The 26,319-nt window shown below is 42.1% G+C and overlaps 1 protein-coding gene across 8 annotated transcripts in view; it reads right to left on the reverse strand.

Annotated features, from left to right (window-relative positions):
- The window catches only part of LOC119487799 (phosphodiesterase 4D interacting protein), a 114,311-nt gene that overhangs the window by 23,798 nt on the left and 64,194 nt on the right, over positions 1–26,319 (reverse strand). For 6 of the 8 annotated variants that reach the window (XM_037768803.1, XM_037768800.1, XM_037768802.1 and 3 more), the window contains exons 1-20: positions 18,505–20,916; positions 16,052–16,189; positions 15,804–15,923; positions 15,049–15,141; positions 14,613–14,822; positions 14,294–14,452; positions 13,593–13,688; positions 12,597–12,734; positions 12,328–12,507; positions 11,780–11,974; positions 11,453–11,701; positions 11,040–11,205; positions 7,366–7,478; positions 6,378–6,547; positions 5,624–5,930; positions 5,351–5,528; positions 5,039–5,155; positions 3,444–3,915; positions 1,629–1,864; positions 1,449–1,497 (exon numbers count right to left, since the gene is read on the reverse strand). In XM_037768803.1, the coding sequence (XP_037624731.1) occupies positions 1,449–1,497; positions 1,629–1,864; positions 3,444–3,915; positions 5,039–5,155; positions 5,351–5,528; positions 5,624–5,930; positions 6,378–6,547; positions 7,366–7,478; positions 11,040–11,205; positions 11,453–11,701; positions 11,780–11,974; positions 12,328–12,507; positions 12,597–12,734; positions 13,593–13,688; positions 14,294–14,452; positions 14,613–14,822; positions 15,049–15,141; positions 15,804–15,923; positions 16,052–16,189; positions 18,505–19,815 (4,697 nt within the window). In that variant the 5' untranslated portion in view covers positions 19,816–20,916. Of the gene's footprint in view, positions 1–1,448; positions 1,498–1,628; positions 1,865–3,443; positions 3,916–5,038; positions 5,156–5,350; positions 5,529–5,623; positions 5,931–6,377; positions 6,548–7,365; positions 7,479–11,039; positions 11,206–11,452; positions 11,702–11,779; positions 11,975–12,327; positions 12,508–12,596; positions 12,735–13,592; positions 13,689–14,293; positions 14,453–14,612; positions 14,823–15,048; positions 15,142–15,803; positions 15,924–16,051; positions 16,190–18,504; positions 20,918–25,826; positions 25,863–26,319 lie in introns of those variants that run through there. The other 2 variants (XM_037768804.1, XM_037768805.1) reach the window with 2 other exon arrangements.

A 26,319-nucleotide genomic window follows, 5' to 3' on the forward strand; every position in this document is an offset into this window, starting at 1 on the left:
TTTGTAATGCAGTGATGTCAGAGCAGCTGACTTAACAAGTTGCTGAAGGGAACAGCGAGCCGTCCAGCCAGCTGCGACCAGCAGCAGGAAATAAGACTTGACATGGTGTGGAAGAAAAAAGACGAGTGGAAGAAACCAAATGAGGCGTACAGCACAGAGGAACACAGATATAAGATGAAGATTTTCTCTGATTTTCTCAAATGTTCTCACTGGTTAGCGCAGAAATATTTAGTTTGACTGACTCTTTCTTATCTCACAAATATGTAGGGTTGAAACTGTATAACTTTGAGTCTATTTAATTTTGAAAGAGCAGCCCTTTATCTCTGATTCAAATGTAATTATTAGTATAAACTTTTCAAATGTAATGATGATTATGAAAAAAGCCCAAATCAAATAAAAGTATGTTATGTAAAATATGTTACATAACAGAAGAAAGAAGAATATTCATGCAAACATTTGAAAGATTTTGAAGGTCATAATTAAAATCACATGAATACTTAGCCTACAGGGTAAGTTACTGTCTAATTTCTCAGTACCAGAATGTGTGAAATATATATTAGTGAAGAAGGCACAGCCCCAACACATTACTAGTGTAGTAAAAAGACAAAAAACATAATATTTTGTCATTATTTCATCATAAAATGTATCCAATTTTAACTTAAAAAAAAAGAAAAAAAAAGCGCCTTAAAGGTGCAGCATGTAAGATTTGATGAAGTGAAGTTGCAGATTGCAACCAACTGTGCCAAGCGTGAAGGAAAATTGTGGCCAACGCAAAAACTTGAATGGCCCTCTCTAGAGCCAGTGTTTGGTTTGTCTGTTCTGGACTACTGTAGAAACATGGCGGCCAGTTCTGTGAAGAGGACCCGCTCCGTATGTACAGTAGATATAAACGGTTCGTTCTAAGATAACGAATGCACAACAAAATGTTCTTTTCAGGTGATTATAAACTAAAGAAAACACATTTGTTATATTCCATTTCATCCAATAGATCCCTTAAATGTTACACACTGTTCCTTTAACTGACACTGACTGCAGATAAAAATGCATTTATGAGTTTGAAAAATGTTTTTTAAAGGTGTTTAAAAGGAATTTTTCTATAAATATTCCCAAAGAATCCACAAGGAAGTGCATTCAGAGAGACATCTAGCCTACAGTATGTGTCCTTCTGTTAGTCAGATGTCTATCAAGCCCTCCCTCATTAATTAACCAATTATCTCTGTCATTAATTATCCTGTGAGATCATCGCTCATTATCGAGTGAGTATCGGATTATTCTGCCCTGAGGAACAAACATCGACCTGAACGTCACACAGCAAAACTTTCCACTGACCGACATCGAACCTGCTGTTATGCAGAACTCCACACCACAACAGAAACAGAGACACAACATGAGCAGACGTGCACACATACACACACAACACACACAGAGATGAGTAAATGAGCACTGACCGGATGGCGAGCAGCTCTGTCTTCTCATCTGGATCTTCAGGATGATCTCCTGTAGCAGATATAATAATAGCATTTGGTTTTATATATTTAATTACACTTTTAAATGAATCAGACAGCCTATTAATGAAGTCTGTCTGGCTGTATATTACATAATGAAGTAAATAAAGCCAGACCACTCACGTCCGCTGATCTTGGCGCTGACCCGCTGTGCCAGAGCGCCGCTCTGAGCCAGCTGGTCCCTGAAGCTTTGGCCCATGTAGTAGTCGATGTCGTTGGCCCTCAGCAGCTCCTCGAAGGCCTTGGTGGTGTCGCTCAGGTGCTGGGTGAGGATGTTGCACACGCCACGACCCTCTCTCAGCCGCTGGCGGAGATGAGACAGCTCTCTGGCCTGAGCCTGGATCAGAGTGTCGAATTTACTACACAAAGAGAAAAAGAGAAATGAATGTTAATCCTGACAATCTGTGAGATAATACATTAAAACTAAATAGTACGCTACAAATGAACTGCTGCTGTTGATGTTTGTTATTCTGATCAGCTACCTCTCCTTGGGTCAACAGGAAAAAAAAATAACTACAGCAAATTCATCAATCAGCCTTCAAAATGTTTTTATAAAAGTAATTTGATTCTGGATTTTCTTTTACAAAGAATATTAAATTATTCCAATTCAAAACCACTCAGAAATGTTTCCTTTTCTCTAGTTTAGTCAGTTGGTTGTCCTGTCTGAATCTTTTACAGATCATCGTAGCTACTCTCTGCCATTTGTGAGGCAATGTCCAGATGTGACAAAACCAACGGACAGTCCAACCTATGATTTAATGGAATTGGAAATAAAAATGAATAACTACTATACTTTTAGATAGCAGATGTCCCTCTGCTCTTTTTAAACGTAGTTTTGTCTGTATGACCAAGACATTTTCTCACAATGATAATGATCTGAAGATCAGTTTCTGTAACTGGCTCAATAGCTTTATCCTAAATTATGAGTGTTTTTGTCTTTAAAAGGTACAGTGTGTAAGATTTGGCGCCATCTAGTGGTGAGGTTGCAGATTGCAACCAACTGAGTACCCCTACGCGGTAACGTGAGCCGCTGAGTGCAAAACCGCAGTAACGCCGTTTGCCTCTCTCAGAGGCCGTCCTTATCATAATAACACTACATTAACGACAGAAGTCAGACGGCGGCTGGCGTTACCACAGTTTTGCACTCTGTGGCTCACACTACCGCAGTTTCACAAGCGTGTCGGAGAATTACGGTGGTCTTTAGGTAACGTAAAAAATGTGAAAGGCTCTCTCTAGAGCCAGTGTTTGGTTTGTCTGTTCTGGGCTACTGTAGAAACATGGCAGAGCAACATGACGGACTCAGTGAAGAGGACCCGCTCCCTATGTAGATATGAAGGGCTCATTCTGAGCTAACTAAAACACGATTCTTAGTTTCAGGTAATTAGACACTCATGAAAACATAGTTATAAATATTAAATACAATCAATTTGATTTAATAAATATTATTCCATTTCTGCTAACACTGATAGGAACACAATGAATGCATGTCATGTCTGTTGCCTCTTGTAGCTTCTAATGCATGGGCTCAGGACTCCATGCAGGGTCACTTGTTGTTAGGGGAGATTCCTAAGACGTATGAGGACAGCACTAAAGCTTCACTGTAGTTACAGTTTGGTCTCACACGGCAAATGGGACGGCGTGTTCCATTCTCGTGTCAGTTAATCCCCTCTGACTGTCTGTCAGGCAGCTGAGTTTACATAAAAACATCTGTGGTTCCACTTGATTAACATGGATGGACTGATACCGACGGGATGCTTCGTGGCTGCACTGATTAATGGACCGGACTGACCTGTATTAGTAGGCTACGGTAAAAAGTTCTTCTTTTCTTGTCATTTTATATGATCTTAATTAAAAGGACCATACAAGCATTTTTTGGTCATGTATATAGGTATCAACTTTCCAAATATAAAAGGGAAATTGTAGTTTCCTGTGACTCACCCCGGCCAGGTGGCAGACTTTAAGTCCTCGCTGACAGACTTTTTGCCTCCTTTCCTCAGTTGGTCCTCCAGTGCGTCCACGCGGGACACCAGCTCCTGCAGGCCCTTGTCTGGGTGAGGGTGACTGGGCGAAGCCAGAGGACCTCCGTCGGACGACTGCCAGCCCTCGTCGTCCTCCGCCCCGCTCTGGGAGGGCGAGGCCTTGAAGGACCAGTTGACCTTGCGAGGTGTGGAGGGTCCGTAGTCACTGGAGGTGGAGAGGGACCGGAGCCGGCTCTGGAGACCGCGGATCACTCCCTGAGAACGGGACAGCTGGGAGCGGAGGTCCTCGACGAGACGCTGGAGAGACTCGTCTCCGTCACCGGTGCTCTGGGTGGTGGTTTTAGTGAAGGTGGAGGCGCTGCTGCTGCTGCCGGCAGGCCACCACTGGGAACCACAGTCCAGAGACGTGCACATCTCCAGGTCATCAAACTCTGTCAGGGAACACACAGCACACACATTCATCAGTTTACTATAAGCAGCACTAAGCAGAAAATAAAACTACTTTCCCATTCTTTATTATCACATACACTCTGGTGCCAGATGATTGGGTCCACCTAACTAGAACTAATGTGTGTATGAAGATTATTTAAACTGTTTTAAGATTAGTTTAAGGCCATTCTAAGGGCTTTACTTTGTGGTGCTGTTATGAGATGTGTGTCTAATTATAATCTAATTATACACCTGTATACTGTAACTGAGGTTCTGCATCTTGGAAAAGTGCTATACAAATTAAAATATATGTTTGAGCTTTAAATTGTAGTATAAAACTGTAGTATAAAGATATATTATAGAGATAGAATCTGATAATAAATGTATAATTAATTAATAATATAATTAATAATATAATAAGAATACCTTTATTTGTATAGCACTTCAACATAGTTACACACTATTGAACAAAAAACATGGGAGAATAAATTACTAATATTAATAAAATTATTTAAAAGTAAAACCAGATTAAATTATATTAAACTTTTACGGTATGTGTATAGTATTTAGAAAGGTGTGTTTTTGGCCTTTACTGTTTAAAAGCAAATATGCATAAACAGCTACATATTTTAATGTGCAGATGCTACTGTTTACCGTCCTTTGCTTCCCTCTAGTGTTTTTATGATGCTACTACAATTACAACTACAGAAATTTGGAGCCCTTGGCAAGATTTTAGCTCATGCTGCTTGCATTCCGCCACTAATCATTGTGTTCGTACATTCACACAGACACGGCATAGCTTCATGTCTTTGAGATCAAGCTTTGCAGATCACACTGAAAAGAATGATGACTTGATGCGCCGCGGTGATGCTGCGGTCAAACCAGAAAATAGGCTACGTAGTTATGTTGCTGTGGGCTTTTTTTGTAATGTTTCGAAATAATAGTATTAAAACAGTATTAGTAAAAAATAGCAAAAGTTATAAATTTAGATTTTTTTTTCTCCCCTCATTTGGGGCGCCTCTATGGATGGATGGCGCCCCTATATATTTGCCTACACCGCCTATGCTTAGGGCTGGCTTTGGTTCACCAGCCCTCGTGTAGCCGGTGTGTAACAGTGGGACATACCTGGGCTGCTGGTGTCCTCCCTCTCGGCCTCGTTCTCACTGCGGCCGCAGGTCTCGTAGCCCATGTCCTGCAGGTCCACCTGGACCTGCTTACTGTCCTGCTGCACTGCTGTCTCCGCTGCAGACACACAGAAGAAGAAGAAGAAGAAGAAGAAGCTTTACTCCAGTGTGATTGCAGTTGACATCATTGGCATCCATTTCAATTTTTTTGATAATTGATATGCTTGTTTTGCTAAATAGATATAGATGCAATCACACATTACTGACACACAACATATAAGACTTTAGATGAGTCCTCAGTGTGTCCACTCACTGAGCAGCTCCCTGTAGTCTTTGAGCTGCTCGGCCTGAGCCTGCACTGTGGCCTCAGACACCATCAGCCTCTCCTGCAACTCTTTGCTCTTCTGCTGCAGACGACCCGTCTTCTCACGCGTCACCGAGGACGCGGCGCCCTGTGGCTGACCCGCTGACAGCTCGCTGTCCAGGACGTCCTGGATGACAAGCAGGAGAAGACATTAAAAAAGGGAATGGATTTATTTCCAGGGACAGTTTTAGTCCTTGTGGAGTCAGGACCTGTCTGTTCTACCTGTGAGGAGTTGGTGAGCAGGTGCAGTGACTCAGGTCTCTTGGCTCTCTGGATGTTGGTCTGCGACAAAGATAGCTCGCCGTCCCAGGCGTCCCACATCTCAGAGCTTTCCTCCTCCTCCTCTACATCCTCCTCCACCCCTTCTATGGTCACATCCAACTCCTCCTCCTCCTCCTCCTCCTCCACCTCCTCTTCGCCGTCCAACACCTCCTGGTCATCACTCTGCTGTTTACTCTCGGGCTGCAGGCCTTCAGTCAGCTGATGCTTTAGATGTCCGTTCTCTGCTTGAAGGCTGAACAGAGCTTTCCTTTAAAACACACAGAGAGAGATGGACGGTTAGAAATAACCTAGTGCCCTCTACTGAACAAAAAAAATTGCCTAATGCATCTTTAACTTCGCAAATATATAGCTTCATTTAAAAAAAAAAAGGGTGCAGTACTTCCCTAAAACAGCTGGTCACAGCTGGTTTTTATCAACAGGAGGAAAAAGTGCATCTGTTTGGGACTATTTTCAGCGGCGGATGAATCCACATTTGGTGCTCTAGTGAGTTATTTGTAGCAGCAGGACGGTATAGGTGGGATTGAGTCAAAACAAACTACAGTGTGTGTGTTCATGGTGATGAAGGAACATGTCACCCAGTGCAACAGTGTGGCTCATTGATGTGTTTTTAATAGTTTTTGAACAACAATAGAGCTCTGTGGCACAGAAGAAGAAGTACACATTCAGCCTTATATTCTTATGGTAATCGTCTTACCTCATCTGTGAAAGTGAGGAGAAGCCGGCCTTCTCCAGCTGAGCCTTCAGCTCTCCCAGCTCTCTCTCCACCGCCCTCTTCTGCTCCACCAGCTGTTTGACCTCTATCAGTCCCTGACCTTCAAACAACAGATCCTGGGATGGAGGCTTTCCTGCACCTCCAGAAGAACCCTGTTTGGACAAACAGTTTCTGAACAATTAGCTATGAGCCCCTGAGGTGGAACTTACTATATAAGAGCACAGCCAAGAAGAATTACAGTTGTGTTATTGAATGCATCTTTAATGTAAATGAACCAGAAATACAAGATGAAACATCAAAGTTCACAGCAGCTTCATGCCCTCAGACATAAATCTGTTTCCTGACGACAGTTAGTTTGAATTGTTGATGCTCCTGACAAGAAGTTTTAGAGTGGATTTTAAGATATCTCCTTTATACTTTATTCCGTGTATGCATTTTGTTGCGGTGCATTTATCAGAATGTCAGAATATCTACACAAATAAACATTAGATCTAAATATAAACTCCAAAATAGCTGAATCTTTCTCTCAGTTATTCAATGAGAACCACACACATAAAGGGCCAGACTTTTCAGAATAAAAGTACACAACAAAATGCGACATAAACAGTAAAAAGAAATACCACACAACAGTTACAAAATCACAGAAATAATGATTGTATTAAAGGGAGTTTAAAGGGAAATCTAAAAAAAAATGTTTTTAATAAAGTGTCAAAAACAACAAAGCTCTCTTATTAGATAACTATTAAAACTATATACTGCTAAAATCCTCATTCATCCCTCTCAGATGCAAGCTCCTGAGATCCTCTCAGCCCTTGACTAACTTCCTCAATAGCAATAAAAGTTTGTCAAGTTTATCCTGGGATGTTTAACCTCCATTCCCTTTAAATCCCCTCTTTAATAGCTTCAAAGTTATTAAAAATCTTCAGAAAGGTAAGCTCAGATCAGACGTTCAGATCAAACGTATTCCTACCTTGATGTTGGCCACAGACCGGACCCCCAGTTTGGACTCCTCTTCATCAACGCTCTCAGTGTACTCGCTGTTCAAATCATCATCAGCCTCGTCCTCATCCTCTGAGCTCAGTTCTGCAAGAAGTAGGAGAAAAAATAAGTTACATTTCTGCCATTAGAAAGACTTTTTTTACATCTCTCTCAACTTCAGTTGTCTGTTTACTTTGTGACTACTGTGACTACTTGTGCAATTCAGAAAAACCAGCAACCATCCTACTAAGTGTCACACTGTCAACACGGAGATAACATCTGTTTATTTCTGAAATAGCTGCTCATCTGGATCAGCTGACATTCTTCTCTTTCATCACGATGCAATTTAATGCAAAATCTGTTACGGAGCAGAACTTACATGAGTTTAACTGTATGTACTGTACATATGAAGAGCTGGTAGGTCACTGATATGAGGATCGTTCCGTTATTAACTGCACTTGAATGTGATTAAACTTCAATATTCAGTATGAAGCCACTGAAAATAGGATGGATGGATTTGAAAATTTAAGATGTGTAAACAGAACAGGATTATGGGTAATCTGAGCCTGGGGAATTTTACATGCAGTGAGCTAAATCATGGCCTTGACTTCTCTTGAATGTACTGGTGATGAAATGAATCAAAGGCTGAGGCAGGTCTGGCTCTTATTAGCATCATCAGAGCCATATTCATTTTCCTGAACTACGTAACCTCTGTGTTTCATTACTGCTTGGATTTGGTCTCATATGAATATGAATTTCAGGGCTGTAGAAACCATTGACGTCATGTCCTCAGTAAAAAATAAGTTAGATTATTGATTCTGTGAGTTTTCTTTCTACTGTTACAGACAAATTAGTGGGTTTTTAAATTGGTTTGATTGATTGGGATGTTCTTTAAAATATTTATCGTATATGTGACTATTTTAGGCAAGTTCAATTAAAATAAAATGAGGGGAGTTATTGTTTCTCCACCAGAATTATATTACTAACAGTGTGGAGAATTGTTACCCTTTTTAGACCATCATGTGGGGGCAAATATAATTGTGAATAATGTAGGGAGACTAGTCAAACATTTCTTGGGGAATTTGAACTGGTATGGCCCGGGTAGCTTTGCAAACTGAAAACCAGGAATAACCTGATATTTATGTTCTATTAACTGCCATTCAAATTGGAGTTAATTATCCTATACATGTCATATAAAACATTTGTGTTTGGTGACTAAGTACATACGTATATGTGTTCATGTATGTAGTGGAGACAGATGTACTGTAAGGATGTCACTATAGCAACTGGGAGGGCATAAAACAACTTGGGCCAGTGTGCAAATATAAAAGTAAACTGTTATTTCAAACCTCCTAAAATCACAAATGCATGATGCAACAAACCGCAGGTTTATTTATTGAAACCGCTCAATTACACGTTAGGGTCTGAAAATGTATAAATAAAATATAATATCTTCAATCCAACAAATGTGGCTGAATCCTTTATGGAGTCTGCGCACACTTTACATTCTTCAGTTTAATGGGAAGATCACTAAGAAGAAATAAACATTCATACTTACTGTGCTCCAGTGTGACACTCAATCATATGATAATATTCATCAATATTGAACCACAGAGGTGGAACTGATGGTTGTTGAATTGCACAGAGTCTCATTAAATCACAAAAGCAAACTCATATTTGCAAACATTTTCTCCATAAAAGACAGCTATAGACTAAGTACACAGAATCATAATCACATAAAGGCAATATGTGGAATGTGATTATATTTTCATTATATTATTTCATATTGTTCAGTAAAACAAACTTGAGTTTTCCGCAGCATTCAGAAACAGACTCATTCAAGCTGCTGAACATGCAAAGGCACCCACACATAAAGTAATATATTATAACTGGCATACGTAACCAAACACAAAACATTTACAACCCCATTTCACAGAGTAAATGATGCTTTGACTCATACAAAATAGAAAATATGTTTAAGAGGAAGCAGTTTTTAACATTTAACTGCACTGAAACATTAAAACAATTAAATAAAACATGGCCATCACTCAAGACAAAACCCAATGTGAAGATTTTTGTTCCAAAATGATAAAATAATTAGAAAAACATCTTATATTTACAAAATGAATTATTAAAACAAAAATTATTCAAGCAAGTTTCAGACTTTAAGTCCTAAATGGTGCAATCATTGATTTTAATTTATCTGTGTTTTGATGAATATCAGGACATTTGTTATTAGTATTTATCAATTATTTTATGTATCTTTGATTTATTTATTTACTTTTTGCTGTATTTTGGAATATGACCTCCACCGACCTCTTTTTTATAGGTGGATATTTCCTTCTATGCTCAAACCCTCACTCAACAAGAGCCCTGCTTTTTGTGCACAAGCTTCAAAATTACAATCGATTACAGTCACGATCCTTTACTGTAAAGGTCAGAATGATACTGAACTACCGAGGCTACAGCCATGGTGTAAATGTCAGCTTCTTCTTGACTTTTTAAGATTTTTCTTTCACTGATCTGTTTTTTATGCACTCCTGTTACAAATTAAGCAAGTTATTGCAGTGATATTGGGATCTTAAGGAGCAGTGTGTAGAATTTAGTGGCATCTAGTTGTGCAGTTACATTCTGGGCTACTGTAGAAACATGGCGGTACAACATGGCTGGCTCAGTGGAAGAGGACCCGCAAGTGGGCAACCTCTGGTGTCTGAAAAGTGAAGCCAATGCAGGAGTGCCTTAAACTTGCATTCCTTCCAACAGCCAGCAGGGGGCGACTCCTCTGGTTGCAAAAAAAAGTCTGATTGTATAAAGTCTATGAGAAAATGAGTCTACTTCTCACTTGATTTATTACCTCAGTAAACATTGTAAACATGAGTTTATGGTCTCAATCGCTAGTTTCAAGTCTTCTTCAATACAGCATGATGTTCATTTAGTAAATCATGGTCCCATTAAGAGTCAAATAGACCATAAAGCAGGGGATGCTTTAGGGTGTGGCTACGTTGTGATTGACAGGTCGCTACCACGGTGTTGTTCGGTCTGGGAGTCGTCTCTGTTTTTTCGTCTTACAACTTTAACAGTTTCAAAGTGTGTTTTCAGTTCATGAAAGTTAATTATAACCATTAGAGTCACCTAAAAATTCTAAGCTAACGAAAACACAACGATTCTTAGTTTCAGGTGATTATACACTAATGAAAACATAGTTAGGAATATTATATTCTATTTCTGCTAATAAATCCCCCAAAATGCTACACACTGGCCCTTTAAAATAGGTTACACTCATGAAGTTGTGAGGCTTTTTGCTTTCAAACTATTTAAAGTTTGTCAGGGTTGAGTCGATACTTAACCCGATGTCATAAGATCTAAAAGAGGTCAAACAAAACAATGCTGCTTGTTAAGGGCTTCAAACTTCTGCAATTAACCGTGTCATTAATGAAAGTTAAGAAGTGTTAAAAAGCGTGCAGACCTGTGGTGAGTACTGAATGACAACTGTTGAAAATGTCACCAACACTGGTTACAATGCAAACATGTTCAGTCGTATTCACACCCAGACGATCCCATGTGTTAAAGTCTGTTAACCACCACCACCACAGCAGGAGCCCCACACCACAGCCACGGCTCCCTGGTGCCGTTACAGATACTGTCCCATGCTTCTCTGATGCCCACCTCCAAACTCAGGCTGCCTGCCATTGGGCCGATCGCGGCCCAGGACGGGGCCCCTGGCTGGGGGACCGGCCTGCTGGACCAGGCTCTCCCTCAGTTCCTGGACCTCCTGGGTCAACCGTTCCACAAGCGTGAGACTGGAGGGCTCCACCATCTGCCGCTGGAAGTCCTGCACAACACACACACACACACACACACACACACAGGAGACCATGACATGTATTCACACACATGCATTAGTAAGCAACACATATACAACATCAAATATTGGTTTATCAGAGGACAGAAAGCTGCAGCTGCATTTTCAAAACTGGAGTCTGGAAAGCACTGTCATGATTTGAATATTGGCTTCTTCTTGTGTGATTATTATTAATTAAAAACATCATATGAAACATGTAGGGATCCGTCTCACTGACCCTGATGATCTCCTCCTTCACATGCAGCGTCATGGTGAGGGAGTCCACCCTGGTGGCCTGACCCCAGCTCAGCTCCCGGCTCTCCTTCTCCCTCCTCAGAGCCAGTCTTAGTTCCTCCTGCAGGGCCTGGAGCTCCACGGCCGAGTCCGAGTCTGACCTCGATCCGACACCTGAGCTTAGCTGCCTGCGGAGCTCCTGGAGTCTCCCCGTCTGCTCTGTCATCACCTCTCCGAGCCGGCCCGCAGAGTCCTGGAAAGAGACTGGTGTCATTTTTTTTCCACATATACGACTTCATATTGAACCTTCTACTGATCTCCTCTGCTCTACCTGAATGTACTGGTCCCTGGAGCTGATGGTTCGGAGCAGATCCTGGACCTGCTCCTGGTGCTCCTGGGCCTGGTGGGACCGGTCGGCCAGCACCTCCTGGAAGAGGCGGTCTTTGAGCTGGAGGCGGACCTTCAGCTCCTCCAGAACATCGCTGGGAGCTGATTGGATCTGAGCCAGTAGGGAGCAGCGCAGGTCCTGCAGCCGAGAGAAGAAGAAGCACGAGTCCACAGCGAGAAAATTAACAGAGCGGTGATGACATCACAGATGTGTTTTTTGTGTTGTTTTTAACTGTTCAAACTGAAAAAAAAAATGTTTTCCTTGAATCTCTGATATTTTTTTGAAACACAGTACGCCCTTATTTTGAAAATCTTGAAATTGTCTGAGTGCTCATCATAGGATTGTGCTTAAAATTGATAAATATGACACTATGGGCACAGTCACAGACGGAGTGAAAAAGACATTTTCTTCTGCAGCTGCACTTCATTTAAAGCAGAGTAACTTATTATAACTGATATTAATGTGTTAATAAATCCACTTCCTGTCTGTACCTGGGCCTCCTGCGTGCGAGCGTGCAGCGCCGCCTGCAGCTGGCCGATGATGCCGTCTCTCTCTCTCAGGACGCTGCTCTGTCTCTGTTCGCTCTCCTGCTGCTGCCGCTGAACGTTCCTCCAGGCGTCGCACACCTGCTCCAGCTCCACGGCCTTACCACGCAGCAGCACCTCCAGGCTCTGACACACACACACACATAGGACCAACAGTGAGAGGTGGAGGTGGCAGAGGGAGAGGGAGAAGAAGTGTGACGTGTGTGTGTTCTTACAGTGATGGTCTCCTCGTTGTTGGACAGGACGCAGCGCTGTCTCTCCAGGTCTCTCTCCTTCTCTCTGTGCAGCAGCTGAAGCCGACGAGTGTCCTCCTCTTTCTCCTCCATGCTGCGGAACTTGTCGTCCACCGCTCGCTGGGGTTGGGCAAAAAAAAGCATCAATCATCACCGAACCTGACAGTTTAGATTTAGCATGACCCGTATTAAACTGAGTTTTGACCTGAGCCTTGGGCTGTAATCACAGTGTGTCTTATTTTACCACTAGGAGTCCTCCAAAATGGCACTAAAAGTTTCTGGATTTTTTATCTCAATGCTTTCCTGAGTAAATAAAGGTTGAACAAAATAAACTAGAATTACTGCCTCACGGTTGTATGCCTCCACCAACCAGTCAAATTTCAGTTTACATCCATGTCTGTCCAAAATGTCATCACTTCATCATTTTATCCTATGAGACATTTGTGTGAAAATGTCAGAATTAGAATATGAAATCCTAAGTTATAGCCAAAAACATGCTTTGTGAAGTCACAGTGACCTTTGACCACCAAATTCTAATAAGTGCATCCTTGAGTCCAAGTGGACGTTTGTGCCAAATTTGAAGAAATTCCCTGAGATATCGCGTTTATGAGATATCACATTCACGAGAACGGTCCGTACGGATGGACAACCCGAAAACATAATGTCTCCGGCCACGACTACCGCCGACGCAGAGGCATGAAAATTACCCAAGGAACTGGAGCACGAATTAAATTAGACTACATAAATGAATAGATAAATAAACCCATGATGACGACATGTATTTTCTGTTGTTAGAATAGATTTGGTTTTATTTTGTGCACAAAAAAATCGGATGTTATTGTGACGTTTTGAACTGAAAATACAAGGTGGATACACAATATAGTGCTCATACACCAGCCACAAGGAAAAAACAACTCACACGAGTTGGTGTGTGTGTGTGTGTGTGTGTGTGTGTATGTGTGTGTGTGTGCTGTTTACCTCCAGAGCTCGGTCTCTCTCCTTGATACGCTGGCGGAGTTTCTGAAGCAGAGAGTCTCTCTTCTCCTTTGGATCCTCTGACAGCTCACAGTAGTCCTGATTAAAAAAAAAAAATAGTCAGTCGGTGCACACCAGCGTGTGTGTGTGTGTTTGTGTGTTTGTACATGCACTCTGTGGCCAGCCTTTACTTCTTCAAGGAGGACGTTTTCCAAGTTTTCCAAGTTTAAAATAAGATTACTACTTAGTGTGTGTGTGTGTGTGTGTTGGCGTCATAAAAACAGAAAAAGTGGGGCCCGAAAATGTATTTAAAAGTGGCAGAGCCTGGGTGTGGTAGGCTGTGACATCTTTCAGTCAAGTAAACATGCCTCCAAATCTATCTATTTAATGAAAAATCTAAAACAAATAGGCTACCACATTAGAAGAAGTGAAACCATCAACAGAGATTCTAAATTCTTTTAGAAACAAATGTGGAACTACTGAGTCACTACAGTTCAGTTTGAGCTGAGTTTTCTTGGAGCATCTAGTGGTCGGCGGAGGAACTTCCACATTCAGCTGTGGAGTTTTCTGTTTGGCATGTAAAGCATGAAAAGTATCTGCACAGCACTTTCCTGTGATGTGACCTCTATTTGAATCCTGTGAATGTTAGTAAGTGTTGGTGCAGGTTTATGTAGAAGCACGAGAGCAGATGTATTCAGTCTGACCTCTATCAGCTGCTCTTTGGTCTGCAGGGACGTCCTCAGCTCTCCGATGGTCCTCTCTGTCTCCTCGTCCTGCCTTTCCCTCTCTTGCTTGCCGTCTCTCAGCAGCTCCTCTCTCTCCTGCAGGGCCGACCGGGCCTTCTCCAGAGCCAGCTGCAGGTCCTGAACATAACGCATGCACACATGTCAAAGTAAAGTACAAAGAGCCAAGATGCAAGGTGATCTTTCAGCTGATGCGTGTTGTCTGATTTTCCCTAAATTTAAACACAGACTCGTTAAAAGAAATTAAAAAAAAGATGCACCAAAACCAACCAAATCTCACCTGGTTGTGCCTCTCCGTCTCCCTCCTGTGCTGCAGCGCCCCCTGCAGGTCTGTCTCCAGCCTCTGCAGGGCTCGGCTCAGGTCCTCCTGCGTCCTGCCCGCCTGCCGCTGCGTCCGCTGACCGGCCTGCAGCTCCAGCTGAGCCTGGAAGAGAGACGCCTGCAGAGCCAGGATCTCGCCCTGACCCCGAATACTGTCTGCACCCGACACCTGCAGGTGACACCCAGCGATGGGCCAATAAGAGATGGACAAACACAGGAGAGCAGAAAGGGACAGATGTGAAAAGAGAGACAAAGAAAGCTTTGAATTAATATAGTGGTCAAACACTTTACTGAAACTATATCAGAAGATTTGAGTCAGCCAGAAACAAGTCATTTCAGTGGCTGATGTGGCATGAATCTAAAAATAAAGAAGCTCCACAGCATGGAGAACAAACCTGCAGCTGCTGCAGCTGGCTGTGGTTGGCGAGCTCTTTGAGAGAACACAGCATCTTGTTCTGTTCCTCAATCACCCGATACATCTCTGCAGCCTGCTCACACACACACACGCACACCGTTTAAATATGAAACTGTGCATTCATTGTGTATTTTCACTTTTGACACTCTGCTGTGGTCAATCTTTTCTTTCTCTCTCTAAATCTATTCATTCCCATCAGTTTTTTTCTTTTTTGTTTATCTATTTATGTATCTAACTATCGTATCGTATGTATCGTATCGTATCGTATCGTATCGTATCGTATCATATCGTATCTATCTTATCGCATTGCATCGTACCGTATCATATCTGTATCTATCGTATCATACTGTACCGTATCGTATCTATGGTACCGAATCGTATATGTATCTATCGTATCATACCGTATCGTATCTATGGTACCGAATCCTATCTGTATCTATCATATCGTACCCTATCGTACCGTACCGTATCGTATATATGGTACCGAATCATATCTGTATCTATCATATCGTACCGTATCGTATCTATGGTACCGTATCATATCTGTATCTATCTTATCGTATCGTATTTATGGTACCGAATCGTATCTGTATCTATCGTATCTATGATACCGTATCGTATCATATCATATCATATCGTATCGTATTGTATCGTATTGTATCTATCTATCTATCTATCTATCTATGTATCGTACCGTATCTGTATCGTTTCATATCGTATTGCATCGATCTCTACCTCTGTCTCCTTGGAGTTAACAGTATCAGTGATGTTCTGGATGTTTCGCTCCTGTCGCTGGGCTTCCTCTTGGGCTGAACGCAGCTCCAACTCCATCTCATTGAGATGCTCCTGCAGCTTCTACACACACACACACACACACACAATAGACTCAGTACAACACATCACTTGCTGTGGACTTGAACGACTTCTATTCAAATAGATAAAGAGCAGGTCTGGAGTTGGGAGGAGGGGTGATGTGATTTTACCTGGTTCCTGGTCTCGCTCTCTCTGATCTTGGCCTGCAGCGAGTGGACCTGGTCCTGGGCCTTCTGCAACTCGCCGACACACTGACCTGCAGCGCACTCATACTGACCGAGCCGGCCCTGCTGCTCATCTATCAGCCTCTGGAAGACACGGGAGCAAAACACAGGTCAACTAACAACGAAAATATTTAAGAGTTATACTCTATATGTTCTTGTTTTTCATATCTCTTACCCCTAATATTTACATTATTAATCGTGATAACAGTTGGTGAAACGTTGGACACAAACACAGTTACATGTGTATGTATGTTGTCCCTGCAGCTGTTGTGTGAATGATTAAGTGAAAGGGGAAAGTGATGTCAGTTCGCTGCTGGATGACTTCCTGGGGAAGCGGCTGTTGCCACGGCAGCATGTTGTTGACTTCCTTTGTTTTTGTTTTCATGATCTATGTAATGATGTGATGTCACTCTGCCCTTTGGGACATTTTTAGCTAGCTGTATGTGGGACCTTTTCTACAGCTGACTCACAATCAATACAGGGTCAGACTGCAGAATGGTGAAGGAAAAAAGAAATTCAACACTGTATGGGTCCCATAATAGAACTACTAATCTGGTTGGTACTACAAATAGAGATAATGTTCTGGGACAGAACGGAAAGGACCAATTCACCTATTTTAGTTGTTGAGAAAGAACCTAGGCCTGTGGAAAGAGGCTGGATCAACCGTCATCAATGCAGCATATCTTTGGGGGTATAACACATGCGCAGTAAAATCTGGCCTGTACTCGCCGAAATTGAGTTATATACATATTATTTAGCTGCTAAGTACAAGTCAAACTCTGCAATTAGGCTATTAAGTGTGTGATTCTGGGCTGTCCAAAACAATTATGAGAGAATCATGGTGAAATCTTATTCTAATCTTATGAGAGATCTTATTTTGTCCCAAATTTCTCAAACTGTGACAGCTGCTACGATTGATCAGAACACAGCATGATCAGATGTAAATTACACAGGCTGACGTGAACTCGTGAGCTACATTTTCCAAACATGAGAGCGGCACAGACGGATGATGCGAGCTGATGACTTTCTTAGCAATAAGATTCACCAGACATTCATTGTGCAATCTGGCATGCCTCAAAACCGGTATCTGACGTATTGAGACCAGAGAGTTCTGACCCATCTCTCGCTCAGTGTGACGTGTAATAAACCAGCAAGATTGCGGTCATTGCATGATGAAGGTATCTTTAATAATTCTCTTCTGCTGTCAAATCCTGAAACAGACCTCTGGCATTAAAGGTCAGTTAAGAGACATTACTTTCACCAGAATCTAGTTTTAAAATGCTCAGGAGTCTTTATCCGTGTGTAAATTTCCTCATTCATCCGAGTGAGAGGTCTTTTGTACGGACTGGTATATTGCTGTGTAATAGACCGATGCACCAACATAATAAACCATAACAGAGGTGCCTTGTCTCTTTCTGCTCGCTGAACCACATTCACACAAATCATTAACATAACAATAGAAGTTATGAAGCTGGATCAGACGGAGCAGAGCCCTTCACACAGACTGACTGCTTCAGCGCTGGGAGACTGTTCCCATGGCAACGGAAGTGTTGCTAGGATACCGACGAGGAAGAGTATTTATGCTCCCCGAGAGGGTAATCAAGGCGGGCAAATGTTTTCAGCTCTGTCAGCGGTGAAGAAGATGAGTAAATCCAGAGAGATTTGACCTTGTTCAGTCTGGATGGCTGGCGCACAAACAGGGAATTAGTTGGTCGATCTTCTTGTCACATTTGTTTTTCTGTACTTTTTCAGTTTTTAAAGATTTTCATTGACAACGACCTGGATATCTTTTAAAAGAATGGCATCTAAGCCAGGTCTTTTGTTCCTCAAACATCCAGAAGTTGTCCTGTTTTAGCCTGATAATTAGACTGAAAGACATTTGTTTGTTGGCTGTGATTTAGAGGTCTGGAACCAGGCTAGACCCGTTTCCTGTTGCAAAAGGACACTGTCAGCTGTGTTTATAGTTAACAGGCCCTCGTTTCTCAGCTCAGAATATGATTCCACTAATAAGTGAAACAAAATTAATATGGAGAAAATGCGGAAAAGCCTCTAATTACACTTTAGATCAGCGTCCAATTTTCCTTATTTTTAAAATTCAAAAGGAAAAAAAAATAAATTAAAGGGGCCCTCTAGAAATTTAGCATTACTCTTCCATAAAGTTGGGGAACTTGCAAGAAACTGATTAAAAAAATAATGGTCAAAATCGAAGCTGCAGAGGCCGAGAAATCCTGACTTTTGGTGGCTTGTATGAGTCAAACTCTAAAAAAACCTGGATCCTACATTTCCCATAATGCAACTCAATAGCATCTTACTCTACTGTCCTGCCTAAATGAAAGCTACAAAAATCTACACTCACAGGATCAGAGGTAAACAACCAGGTGTTGTGGCTACCAATCTACCTGCTGAAAGCGGAACGGCCCGCACTGAACATAATCATCCAGCCACTGCTCCTCCATCTCCGTCAGCTCCACCTGCAGCTCCTGCTGGGTACACGGGGTCACGACCTCCGGTACAGGCTGGTGGGGGTACAGCATACAGTCTGCTGCCCCTCCACAGGGTGACCTCAGTGGGATCGACAGGAGCAGCGACAGGCCTTGCTCCAGTTTGGCTTTGACCAGAACTGGGATCTTGCTGCCCCTTCGAGGCCTCACTGGCCGGTACTCCCAGCCCCTTAGGAGGCTTAGCACCGGTTCGAGCCCAGAGAGGGAGCTCTCGCTTGGGGGTTTGTCCCACAGAGTGTCCCTTCTCGCTGGAGCCTCCTCTGGGTCTTTCTCTGGTTCAGTTTCTGCTCTTTCTTTGTGGTTCGCAGGAAGGCAACTGACATCCACGGCGGTGTCGAGAGATTCTACGGACGATGCCGGGCTGGGACTCGTCTGGTCACACATGATGTTATCAGTGTCCAACTCAGCTGAAGAGGACTCAAAGATGACAGTTGTAGCCTCAGATTCTCCGATGGTTCTGGGGGGGTCCTCGACCCCCGGAGTGGCTGCTGAGTAGCGAGTAGACGGGCCGCAAGATGTGCTCCTGCGGCCAACCCTTCGAGGAACCTTACACACCGCCTCGTAGTCAGAATCGGCAACACGGAGTACTGCACAACCCCTGCACCGCCTCGGCTTCTGGCCAGAGAGAGAGTCTGCCGCTGGGCACTGGTGGTGGTGATGGGTGTGGTGATGGGTGTGGTGGTCCAGGGCTGTATCCTCCTTATCTGCCCAGGATTCGTACACAGAGTAAGTCAGATCATCCTGGATCATATCTGAGTATCTTCCATCCTGCAGGACTGACAGATCCACCACAGGAGAGTCTTCAGATCCCGCATCAGTCCCAACGACCCCAACGACCCCAACGACCCCAACGACGGACCCCACCGGAGCCACGTTCCCATCCTCCGTGTTGTTCTTCCGGTACATGCCTCCGATGCACTGCCTCAGCCGGTCTTTCTCCAGCAGCAGCTTGTGGAGGCGCTCCAGAGACAGCGCCTCCACGCGGGCGATGACCGTGTCGAAGCGGTACATGCGGTCCAGCATGAAGGCGCACTTGGAGCAGGCGAACTCCCCGCGGCCGTCCCGGGTCAGTTCGTGGCCCAGAGCGTGGGACAGCAGCACCTGCAGGTTGAGCTTGGCCTGCGGGTGGAAGATCCACCGGCGCTGGTTGCCGCAGAGCTCGCGGGAGCAGATCCTGCACGCCTCCTTCATCTTCACCACGTCCAGCATCACAACTGACTACCACTAATAGGCTACAGCAGCGTTTTAAAGTCAGGTTGTCGCATGTAAGAGGCGTCTTTGGACTGAAGGATGAAAACACCAAGTGTTCAGAGTAAAGTGTTAAATTCTTGCCTGGACTTTTTGTACAGGTGTGGTCCAACAGTTTTTCCAGGTATGTCAGAAACAAAAAGTTGCATTCATCCAAACTTAAAAATGATTGGATTTAAAAAGTTTGGATACATTCAAATCACAGTAAGGAGTTCCTTTTCAGTACAAGTCTTATACAGCGATGCTTTGATGTGTTTTTGTCCCTCTTCAGCCTCCGTCCTTCCGGATCCAGTGTCAAGTCCTGAGGAAGATGGTGTGATGTGGTTGAAAGCCCCAGCACAGCTTCTAAATACACCTTGTGTGGTGAGAGATTGATACAGTTTCCAAGGTCAAGACTGAACCTTCAATCTCAAATCTCAAAGTTTTGCCAACATCATCAATATCATTCCTTGAAGATGCTTTGATGAAATGGATTTCTGGGCAGAAAGTGAGATTTTATGGTGCATAAATAATTATAATTGATCATAAAGGCTGTTCAGAGCATCCTTCCAGTTTCTCCTCATTCAGAAGCACAAGTCTCGTCGGATCCCGTTGACATGACAACGAGATCATCAGCAGCGTTGATTCAGTGCAGATCTCCAGACAGACAGACAGACAGAGCGGATGTGATGGTTGCACTTTCACTTCCTCAGTGGATCACTGCAGACATGTGATGTCAGATCGATCCGGTCTCAATAGATAGAAACGATCCCCGGTTGGTTGACGTCACCGCTGTGTTGTAGCTGCATGTTAAATCAATGACGTGATGACAGCATCTCTGCGCTGCAGCAGCAGCAGCCTCCTCCGTTCGTTACAAGCCGACACGAACACGGAAAAAAACACCCAGATCTCTCCTGGTCGACGGTCTGGATTCACCGGAGACCGATCCGTCTTCTCCTCACCGGCAGCGGCTCCAGGAGAGGAAGAGGAGGCTGGAGGATGGAGGATGAGGCTGTCTGTCTGTCTGTCTGTCTGTCTCACCTCGGAGCTGCTTTCATAACGAGACAACGAGGCGAGGTTGACAGCAGCCACAGATCGTCTACGTTTAAGAGGATGTCTCACTTCGCAGCTTTAACTAGTCACCGTCTGGCTTTGAAAGTGGGCTTTGGTTTGTAGTCCAAAACAATTATTTTTTATATTCCATTTTAGCTTCTATCCTATAGCTTTTATTTTTAGCTTGTTTTTATTTTCTAATCTTTAATGTTTTTATTTTTTTTCAACTGTTTTAATTATGTCTTAATGTCCTTTTGCACTTTGTTGCAATGTTCTTGAATGTTTATGTAAAGCACTTTGAATTTCCCTGTTGCTGAAATGTGCTATACAAATAAAGCTTCCTTGCCTTGCCTTACCTTGCCTATAAAATATGATCCATTGTTACAGGTTAAACTACCAATAAATAGTTGAAGTTAGCTCCACCTTGACCAACTACAACATTAAAGTACTGCTTGGGCTATAGGCTATTAGTAGATCAATAATAATGATCCAATAATATCATAGTAGGCCTATAACAGACAGTAGCCACTCTGCATTATGAGCACTTTTACATTTAATACTCATATTTTTATTGAAACTTGAGGTTTTTATGTACTGTGGTAAAAAAATAAAATGTCAAAAGTGTCTGAAACACAGGGGAATCATGATGCTACATGCATACAGGATGTTATGACCCATAAATACTTATTATTATTTTTGCTTTTCTATTATTTTGTATTTTTAAATATCTATTTTGAATGTTGCTGTTGTTTTAATGGCGGTTGTAGCTCAGTGGGTAGAGTGGTCATCCTTTAACCACAAGGCTGGCGGTTTGATCCCCGATTCCTATTACTGTCCGCATGTCAGAGTGTCCTTGAGAGAGACACTGAACCCCTTTACAGCAGCCCACTGATCCTAAAATGCTTAGGATGGGTTAAATGTAGAGGGCTAATTTCATTTATGTGCCCATATGTATATGACAAATCTAATAAAGTTCTGATTTTAAGTCTTAGGCTATTCTAGTTGAAACTGCTGTCTGTTTGTTTCACATCGGTTTTGTTAACAAATATTTTTAAAGTGATTCGTTCCCCATCTTGCAAACAAAATAAAGATTTAAAACAATGAGACATAACTGATGATGAGGCTCAGATTTGTTTACCTATTTTTTCAGTTTTTCTGTCCTCGACATCAGTGTAGGAGTGAGACCTCCTGCAGCTGTCTGGACTGGACCATTTTGCTGGAAATGGGAGGGTTGCTGCAGCTGAGCCCTTTAATGCTATAGTAGTCTCTCTTTGATAAAGGAGGGACTCCATCAGGCGAAACATTAGGCAACTTCATTTTTCCTTTCCTTAATTAATTATCTCGTTAATTAAATTAATTATTTCTTCTAAAGTCCAAATCAAATACATTTTAAACAGCATTAAAAACAGCATTTTGAGTGCTGTTCAATTGCTTGTGATAAATAAAACTATAGTTAGGCCTGTTTTACTGCTGTGTGTCCATCACTGATGTTAACTAACAAAACTACAAAATGTTACGGAAGTTAATTTATAGTCATTTTTATTTTTATGATGGAGCGACCAAACTCTTCAATAAATAATAATAATAAAAAAATACATTTGGATCGCAGGTTGTGCCTTTAAGATGATGACATGCAAAAACAAATCAGGACTGAAAATCAGTTTTGAAACTTATATCAGTTTTTTGAAGACATTATGCAAAAAATATTTTGTTTTTTGCCTGAGATTACTTGACAGATACCTTTTACCTTTCTCATTTTATGATTATTTTTTATTTAATTTTACCCCATTTCATATATATATATATATATATATATACTTATTATTATTATTTCTATTTTGGGGCTTTGTCTGTTTGTTTACCATTTTGCGTTGCTTTTCAAATGTTGTCACCTGTGGCTTTGTTTCTGAATATATGATTGCCTTAATGGGCTGTAGCCACTGGACACTTGCTTGTTTGTATTTAATGTTCTTATTATAGTGATGTTTTTTACCTGATGAAACACTGCAGAGCATCAGTAAATATTGTGGGATACTTGTTGGTCACCCCTGCTCACTGTGTTGTTTAGTCTGTCTGCTTAATTAAAACTGCTGCGTTCGACCTCCCAGAGCTGAGGTCAACAGAAACTTGAGCAGTTAAAAAAACAGATCATTAATATCACAACATTGTGTGACAACTTGTGTATTTCAAAATACTACACTCTCTATTTCCATGAAGCTTTTTTTTTTACGTCAGTACAACCCTGTATGCCTGCATGTGTGCAAAAAACAGGCCTGAGTGTTTTCCATCAGGTTCATTAAATTCTCTGAATTGTCAGCATGGAATGAGTTCATGCGTTTCCCAGGGGCACCCAGTCCAAGTCGGGGCCTTCACATGCATGTCACAGAATGAAAGGGAGGAGGGAGGGAGCTCTCATTTCCCTGAAACTCGTGTCAGTGAATCACATGACGCTTTAATCGAGCAGCTCTTAAAAAGCTGATGTCATTTTCAACAGACACTTCCAGGAACTTTTTCCCACAGATACACGAGTCTTCATCCGTCTTTCACTATGGCAGCAGGGTGGATGTGTTGTTGATACAACTCTTCTCACATGTAATTTGTTTTCCTGTGTGTGTGTGTGTGGACCACCGCAGGACTCGCTGACTCTCCTCTGGCCCTGACTGTGTCTATTTGTCACCCTGCGAGGCCTCTGGAGACACGCCACCAGAAACTCTGATCGGCTGGAATGAGGCACGCAATCAAAAATCAATTAATCCTAATCAGAGACGAGTGCCAAACACTGCTGACAGACTGCGCCCGCTGTTTATTTTTCCTCAGAGTGGCAGAAATACCAAAGTGTGTGACAGCGGAGAATTAACGTCCACGCAGACAGAGGAGGTGTCTCTGCTCATTTTCTCCTCTCAAACGTCTCACTTGTTGGTGAGCCAAGTAAACAACTGATTCCTTCTGAGCCCGCTGCTGCTGCGGCCAGCTCGTGAAGCGAAGTCTGTGTGTGGAGCAGCCAGCAGACAGTGAGCTGATTATAATTATAACTGGCGTCAGTGAGGAAAGTGAGGCTAAATTAGCAGGAGTGTATATATACTGTACATGAGAGCTGACTCTGCAGTGACCCGGATTCTCTGAGTGAGCTGATATTGGAGGAAGGGGTGATGTGAGGGCAGGACACCCACAACTCCAGGTGAACCCCCAAAAGCTCCAGGCTCACTGTGTGACAACTGGTTTGTGATCATTTAATTGAAAAGTGATTTTTGGATTAAAAAGTTACAAAAAAAGTGATGTGATGAGGGCCAGAAGGTGCGAGGTTACTATGCTAGGCTTCTCACCGGGTTCAACAGACGACATCACATCATCCCAATCCTGGCTTCTCTCCGTTGGCTCCCTGTTTGTTTTAGAATACTTTTTAAGATCTCACTGACCACTTTAAAGCCAACTAGGTCTTGCCTCAAGCTACAGTACATAAGCGGAAATGTTGACCCCATATGAGCCAGCTCCCAGCCCTTAGATCCTCAGGTGGGGCCCTTCTGGCTTTTCCAAAGTCAAGGCTTAAATCTAAAAGGACCTTGCTTTTCCCATCAGGGCCCCTCGGCTTTGGAACGTCCTGCCAGAATCAGTAATCTCTTTTAAATCACTTCTTAAACCCCGTTTTTATAGACTTGCTTTTTTTGTGATGTTGTCCTCTTATCATCTTTTTTATTGTTTTTATTGCTTTTTTTATTTTTATTTGTGTTTTTATCTATTGTATTGTTTTATCGCTGTTTATATTTTGCCTTAGTTTTGTCTTGCTTTTGTTTGGCCTCACTGTTTGGCTTTCTGTTGTATTGAGCTTTTGCTTGCTTTGTCTGTCAAAGCACTTTGTAAACTCTGCTATATAAATAAAGTTATTTTAAATAAAATAAAGTTATTATTATATTATTAATTGATTCTGAGGCCTTTTTAAAAGTCTATGTCAAAATGTAGTTTTAAGATCTTTTGTTTAAATTTCAATTTTAAATGTTGTATATTCTAAAATAAATGTGATTAATGTTATTACCAAACAGCAAATCTGGGGTCAGGTGATATTCTAGTTTAGAAAAAACTATATACATACATACACTATGTATACATATACATGATGGACAGAGAGAGAGGAAGAGTGTTTGTGTTTGTTTTAGTAGTAGCTTAAACCATTTACTTCAGGAAAAGCACAAGTACCACAATTGACAAACTTTATAATATGTTAAAATCCTGCATCTGATATTTAAGATGAAAATTTATGTGAACAATAGGCTACTTGAAAACCTTGTATCTCCAGTTTTAGGGAATGTCTTGCTTTGTAATAAAGAGGTAATAAGTAAAGCAGGAACAGCAGAAGTATTGGGAAGTAAAGAAAAAAGTGAAGAAATAAGGAAATAGGTCTTAAGAGACCGCGTCATAGGAAAATAAAAAAATAAATAAAAAAAAGCAATAGGAAAGTAGAAATACTTGTAGTAAAATGTTCTCAAGGATCAAAGATGAAAATAATCTGGTTCATTTCAGAGCATTATATTATTGTAACTTCATATCCTATTGGGGAGTTTAAGCTAAGACTAATTTTTATCTTGTGGTTTTCATGTAAAAAATTGATCTGCACAGCTGAAAGAGGAATTGGAGTAAAAAGTACAATATTTCCAACTGAAATGTGGAAGAAAAGTGGAAAGGCTCCCAAACTGTGAAGGCCTCAGTAAATACATGACACCACTAGATGGAGCTACATCTCTATGATCATAGAGGAGGAATCACTGGGAAGACCGGGAGTCATGAAGCATCGTCTTACATGCAAACTTTCGCAACAATGCAAGCTTAATGACTCAGTATATGTGTTGTAATGAGAGGGGAGTCAGCTACCAAGATACACAGTAACAAGGTGAGTGTATATAAACACATCTCATTCATACACAGTGGTGAGTAAATGTTTCTCCTACCTGCATCTGTGCATGGACTCGGCTGTCACCGTGACTCTGTGGGGAAAGAAGTAAAACTTATGTTACACAGAAAGTACAATGTAAAATCTGCTTTTCTAACAACTGTACAGTTCTTACATGACTGACAACAATTAAGATATCCACTCTAATGAAAACATAACCATACAGGGTCTGTCCTTGTCAGCCACAACATGCACGTGTTTTCATCTTCATTGTGGTTTGCAGCTCGTCTGCTTTGCCAAAGTTCCACTGACCCACGTGGTGAAATAAAAACAGTTATGATATCTCAGTCAGTCCGTCAGCCTGTCAGTCTGGGGTCTGAGCCAAAACACAAAGATAGCAGGAAGAAGAGGAGGGATGAGGGGTAACTTGATGAGGAATTTAACCCGCAACTGGCTCACCTGACTGGGTCACGTTCAGAACCTGGACTTAAGGTCTTAACCAGGGACTTTAAACTTTTAACTTTTCATTCTTAAGTGCAATTTATTATATA

The sequence above is a fragment of the Sebastes umbrosus genome, chromosome 5 (assembly GCF_015220745.1).
Source record: "Sebastes umbrosus isolate fSebUmb1 chromosome 5, fSebUmb1.pri, whole genome shotgun sequence".
Taxonomy (NCBI): Eukaryota; Metazoa; Chordata; class Actinopteri; order Perciformes; family Sebastidae; genus Sebastes; species Sebastes umbrosus.